Genomic DNA, 6,348 nt, shown 5'->3' with positions numbered 1-6,348 from the left:
CTCCTCCTTTTGAGCACACCATCCCCAGCCTGAATCCCTGTTCTAGCAGCCAGGCGCGACCGAGAAGCCAAAAACGAGTTTCAAATGGCCTCCTGCTCCGGACGGCGGCACAGCAGGGCCCAGCTCCGGCGGCGAACAACGGCCCGCCGGCACCCGAGTTCCCATGGATGAAAGAGAAGAAATCCTCAAAGAAGAGCCAGCAACCGGCAAATGTAACCATCGTCTCCTCCCCCACCTCTGCTTCCTCCAGCTTAGCAGTTTCGGGACTGGAGTCTCCGACAGGTCGGTAGTAAATACATGTTGCCTTCAGATTATGATTTTTCAGGTTTTTGTACTTGTGCCATTTTATGGGAATTTTCTCAAGATTACGCAAAGCAATACAGATCTATACCACAGACGGATCAGAGGATTTGCTTTTGATGCTAAAAATGTGCAAGTGCAGTGCACTTTGGCTTTTTTATACTACCGCAACTATTTTATTTATTCTCCATAGCGAATAGACCGAGGGATTGTTAGCTGTAGATACGTTGCACTTATTGTAACTATTTTATCCTAATGAAACAGATTGGTCTTAAAACACAGGCTATACAACAACATATAATGGTGTCAATGTTAAGTAGGCTAATTTAATTTGGCGTTGCAAATCCTTGTAAATACATAAAATAAATACGTGACATTGGTGTATAAAATTGGTTATGATTTACAGAATGTATACCTTTGAAAAATGATGTGAGCTCATGCATGTTACTAAACAGAAACTTATTATCTAGTTATAGACAACGCTTGTGACTACAAAACAATTTGCAAATTTAATTCTGTTGAGTGGCAATTGCAGCTCACTGATAAATTCATTTATTACATTTCATTTAATAAATTAGGATATAAGCTAATGTGAAAACAGTGAGACAAAACAAAACATTTAACAGATAGAATGGATGTATGCAGTACGCTATCTCGGAAATGGCATAACGGATTTACATAAGTCAAGAAAAAAACATGTTTATTTCTAATTTATAATATGAATTTTGACTAGATAGATTCTCAGAGTATGATTTATGTGTTCTTGTGAGGGAAAGCATGGGTGGCCTTTACTCGTGTTTTGTGTGATTTATTTCACGCTTCCTCGTTCTAATTATCTTATTGCCTTTTGTGATTATTTCATTTCAGAGGCACAGAATGGTTTGGACAATGGAGGCAGCTCTCGACGACTTAGGACAGCCTACACAAATACGCAGCTTCTGGAGCTAGAGAAAGAATTTCATTTCAATAAATATCTTTGCCGACCTCGCCGAGTTGAAATAGCAGCATTGCTGGATTTAACCGAACGACAGGTTAAAGTGTGGTTCCAGAATCGGAGGATGAAGCACAAGCGACAGACGACGCATCATAAGGAGGGCCAGGAAGGGGACTCTAGTGGGCTTGAACTCATGGAAGGAGGTGATGCAGCTTCTCCTTTTTCGAGCCAACTTTTGGACACGTCGGGCTCTACCCTCTCGGAAAACGAGACTTTGTCTTATCCCAACAGCAGCGTCAATAACCACCCCACCCCCTCGAAGACACAACCAACCATCCAGAAGCGTACATCAGCTCCGGACAAAACTGCGATATCGCCCCCGTATCCAACGCCCACTGTAGATAACCTTCCTACAATAGACGATGGCTGTGCATCTGGCCCTGATAATTCGTTTTCAGAGTCACAGGATGCCGACTCCCTCCCGGATTTGAATTTCTTTTCTACCGACTCCTGCCTACAGATTTCTGACGCGTTGTCGCCTAGCCTACAAAGCTCGCTCGACAGTCCAGTAGATTTTAGCGAAGAAGACTTTGATCTGTTCACGAGCACCCTTTGTACTATAGATTTACAACATTTGCAGTTCTAACAAAGTAATTTACTTTAGTTGAAATGTGCTCAGTGATTATTATGGAGATTAGGCTACATCATGGTATGATTGGAAAATTAACAAACGTTATGTCGGGTTATGATCTAGATATGAACGGCTTATAATGTGATATGGGAACGAATATTTCCATTTTCTGAAACATTTAAGCATTTCATTGAATTGTAATTCCATCGGGATTGCACTGTGCAGATGTCAGGTATTTAGTTGGTTTGAATTTGTCTTATTTTATTTGGATTGATTTATGGACCACACAGGAGTGCGGCAGAAGATCAGTGTAGCCTAAACTCAATCGTTGAACTCTCAGGAAGAACATTCATACTAAAAGGGTGTTGTCCCTCTTTATGAGTTTTAGAAATAGTTTATTTATTGAAATTCTTTAATAGTAAATTTCAAAATATTTATTGTACATTATTTTCATAGTTGAAATAAAAGAAAACATTTATATGCCGTAGTATGTGTTTTGAGCTTGTTTTCCAATTGCGCGACTGATTGCCTACAATTGCTTGTGTTTATTTAGGCTACCTCACCATTAATAAGTGAAAGCATACCTGCCTCAGTCTAGGGTTTCTACCCTCAGATTGTAATGTTTTGATAGTTCTGCTTTTCAATTATTCGTGTAAAACGAATAATTGCAATTTAGTAATGTGGTAACGATGCTCCATAATGAAAAGAGATTCCTGTTAGCACCTCTTAATTATACGATACTGATTCTATTTAATAGAAATATCGAAGATTTTAATTAATACATTTGAGAATTTTCTCAGAGAAACGAAGTGACAAACATCAATGTAATTTGTACTGTCCAACATATAGGCCGAGTTGTACATGGGATAAACATGAAAATATTTCAAACGCACTGTTTGGGTAAGCGCATATACAGGAAACAAGCCTTTCGAATTCAAATGTAATGTAATACCAAAATGTACGACAGCTCAATTTTTATAAAACTGACTTCACTTTTACAGCCAATAGTGATTCAGTTTCTTTGTCTGGATTACCAAGTACCATGCCAAAAGTGTTTTCTTCTGAACAACTCATATATCTAACTACTTTATGAATGAAGAGAGGGTCAGGAAGTAATCAATCCCCGTGATACAGAAATAAATCATATTACGTCGTTGCTATGTCATCGGCGTCTCTACCTGGCTCAACACAAATTTGGCCGGAGGTGAAGTTTAGTTAATATTGAGGCAGAACTGCGGTTCATCTGACAGCGTCTGTAGTTGCCGTAGCCTGGTTATAAAATGGCGGTTAAACCACAATGGACGACATGAACAATAGGGGAGCAGCCATTATAGAACACACTGGGTCAGGATTAAAGACCATTGCGTATTACTTTGTGTTTACATTACGGATAAAGAATAGACTCTGCTACACACATTGATGATAGAACGATGCAATGAAACAGATAATTTTAAACTAGTATTTACGGAATTTTTTGTATTTATTATAAGATGGACATAGAGAGAATGGCTATAATAATATTAAGATGTTTAAGTAGTCTACCCTGCATTGAATACAATAATGTATTAAAATGTGAATTATTGAGGGATTGGTCGAATTATTATTATTATTATTATTATTATTATTATTATTATTATTAATAATAATAATAATAATAATAATAATAATAATAAAGTAGTAGTAGTAGGCTAATAGTAGTAGTAGCAGTTGGCTCGTAGTAGTATGAGAATGCTTCTAGTTTTATTCGACACCAACAATTATCATTTAAATTTAAAGGGTGCGAGCAAATGTGTCTATAGGCTGTATCCTTAAACTGATGAAGGGGGCACGGGTATTAGCCTAACTGGAACTCAGAAGCTGTGTTATTGCAGGAAATTAAAATGGTCCTGTGCTATGTTGAACTTGTTGAATGTCAACCTCAGAAGAAGTTATTGAAGCTATGGAAAGATACAGAAGTTAGCAAGGAGCTACAGAATGTTCGCTTAGGGTAAATACCTGTATCTATTTCAGCATGGAGAACTTACTTATGATGAGGGAAATCATCTACATCCGCTACTGTATGACCGCTGACATCTTATCAATAAACATCTTTTAGACTCTTCCTGCTTTCAGTGACAGGTAAGAATCAATCGTCGGCCTGGTCGAAAAAACCAAACTGACAAGAGTTCCACCAACTCAATGTCTTCAACTAACAATTGTTCAGCATACAAGGGAAAAAAGCACGAGAGAATAAATAATTATGTTGAGGAACGTAGGATACTCATCGCGTCAGAAAAATGACTAAAGTAGCTAATTGAGTTTGTGATTGTGAGTTGTAGCCTATATTTGAATGTAGTTATCGGAATTCGCGTTCATGTGGATTAGAATAAATAAGAGCTAGTTTTTCGAAGCCTACCAAGTTCTTACAATCAATCTACCTAACAATGTGAGTTCCATCAGACCCACGTCAGGGAATGTGATGTCTGTTCTAATAAACATAATTTTCTTCAGAGGGTAGCCTAGGCAACAGCTGGTTTTTACGAATACCGAGTCGGAATGTGTTAACTAATCACAACAGATTCCAAAGAAGCACTTTATATACCTGATCACTGCAGCTGTTCAATCGCGCATTTTTATAGGCAAAGCCTATGTTGGTGAGGCGTGTTTTGAAAAATGCATAACATGCGTAAATGCAGAATCCTAACGAAGTGTCGGCGTGTGTCCTTCTTAAATCCATTCTCTGTCAACTATGTTGTTGTTTATGTCAACACATTGCAGTGAGGTTCGAATATCTCACCTATAGACTTGAAATTCTAAACGATGCATTTAAGCGCAAAATTCGAAATACTGGCTACTGATGCAGCTCTTTGTGTTGCCACCTGCAGCAAACAACGTCCACAGCAAAATTCTGTATGAAATGACCTCTCACAGCTTATGTGAGTCCAAAGTGGCTCACATATACTAATATTAATAAAAATTTTCCTACTTGTCAGAGTTGATTCCACACTGAACATCGTTGTGTATCATTAGTTTAATCGTCTGTGGAACACTGGATGGGCCAAGTGTGTGTGTGCCTACCTGTGGTTTTTTGTGGTCCAAAAAAACCTTTAGTACATCAGAATTCTGTTAATATAAGCTCATTTATTGAATAACATACCAAAGTGAAAACATTTTTACGGTATACAGTAAGTAAAATTATTAAAGTGCCTTTTTTTGGAAGTAAGCCCTATTTTTCATTTTGCACTTTATTTTTTTATATTTCCAGAGCTTTCATACTACCTTTTCAATGTTTTGTTCCACATATGGCTTCACACGCACACACACACACACACACACACAGACACACCTTGTGCATGCAGTGTAATTCAGATAATTAAACTAACAAATGTCAGTTGCAATCACTTGATAAATGTTACTGCAGATATGCAACCAAATGTTCAGTGTGAAATCAACTCTGACAAGTACAATATTTTTAATTAATATAGTTATTCATATAATTGATACTATAGGTCCTTTTTCGACTCATATAAACTCAGGGAGGTCATTTAGCATTTAACTGTGTGTGTATATCCATTCACCAGTCACTTTATCTGGTACACCTTCGTATTACTGGGAAGTCCGCTTTTGCCTCCAGAATGGCCTGAATTATTTGCAGCATGGATTCAACAAGAAACATTCCTTAGAGATTTTTTGGCCACACATTCATGCTGCAAACCTTCTATTCCACCTCATCCAAAAGGTACTCTATTGGAATGGACTGAGATCTGGGCAAGGCCATTGTAATAAACTGAAGTCACTGTCTTGAGTGTGGAACCAGCTTGAGATGATGTGTGCTTTGTGACATGGTGCATTATCCTGCTGGAATTATTAATTTGAAAAAAGGTAGACCATGGTCACAAAGGGATGCATGTGGTCAGCAACAATGCTTAGGTATACTGTGGCATTCAAATGATGCTCAGTTAGTATAAAGGGTGTGCCAAGAAAACATTCCCCACACCATTACATGACAACTACCAGCTTGCACAATTGACACAAGAAGGATGGATCCATGGATTCATGCTGTTTATGCCAAATTCAAACCATGCAAGTCCAGGCAACATTTTTCCAGTCTTTAATCGTGCAATTTTGGTAATCATGTGTCCACTGTAGTTTCATTTTACTTTGCTAAGCTGACATAATTGAATCTGGTGTGGTCTGCTGCTGAAGCCCATCTTCTTCAACGTTCGACGTAGTCAGTCATAGATGTCTGTTGGCACACCACTGTTTTAAACTGCTTGTATTTGAGCTTTTTTGGCCTTTCTGTTAGCTTGACAGATCTTCCCATTCTCCTCTGACTTCTCCCATTAGCAAGGTGTTATTGGCCACAGAACTGCCATTCCCTGGATGTTTCTTGTTTAACACACCATTATGTGTAAACTCTATAGATACTATAGTATAGAGGTGCTGGAACCACAGTGCCTGCCTTCAAGAATCATACCATGGTCAAAGTTGCTTAGATCTTGCA

The 6,348-nt window shown here is 38.2% G+C and overlaps 1 protein-coding gene across 1 annotated transcript in view; it reads left to right on the top strand.

Moving 5' to 3' along the window:
* LOC135247674 (homeobox protein Hox-B2a-like) overlaps positions 1 to 3,391 on the top strand; it is a 4,831-nt gene extending 1,440 nt beyond the window's left edge. Inside the window, exons 1-2 of the mRNA XM_064321411.1 lie at positions 1 to 282; positions 1,168 to 3,391. The exon at positions 1 to 282 is cut by the window's left edge and continues 1,440 nt beyond it. Of these exons, the coding sequence (XP_064177481.1) occupies positions 1 to 282; positions 1,168 to 1,880 (995 nt within the window). The 3' untranslated portion in view covers positions 1,881 to 3,391. The remainder of the gene's footprint in view (positions 283 to 1,167) is intronic.
* Positions 3,392 to 6,348: the final 2,957 nt, after the last annotated feature.

Source organism: Anguilla rostrata, chromosome 2 (assembly GCF_018555375.3).
Source record: "Anguilla rostrata isolate EN2019 chromosome 2, ASM1855537v3, whole genome shotgun sequence".
Lineage (NCBI taxonomy): Eukaryota > Metazoa > Chordata > Actinopteri > Anguilliformes > Anguillidae > Anguilla > Anguilla rostrata.
Note: the sequence above shows the minus strand (reverse complement) of the source record. Positions and strands in the feature narration are given on the sequence as shown.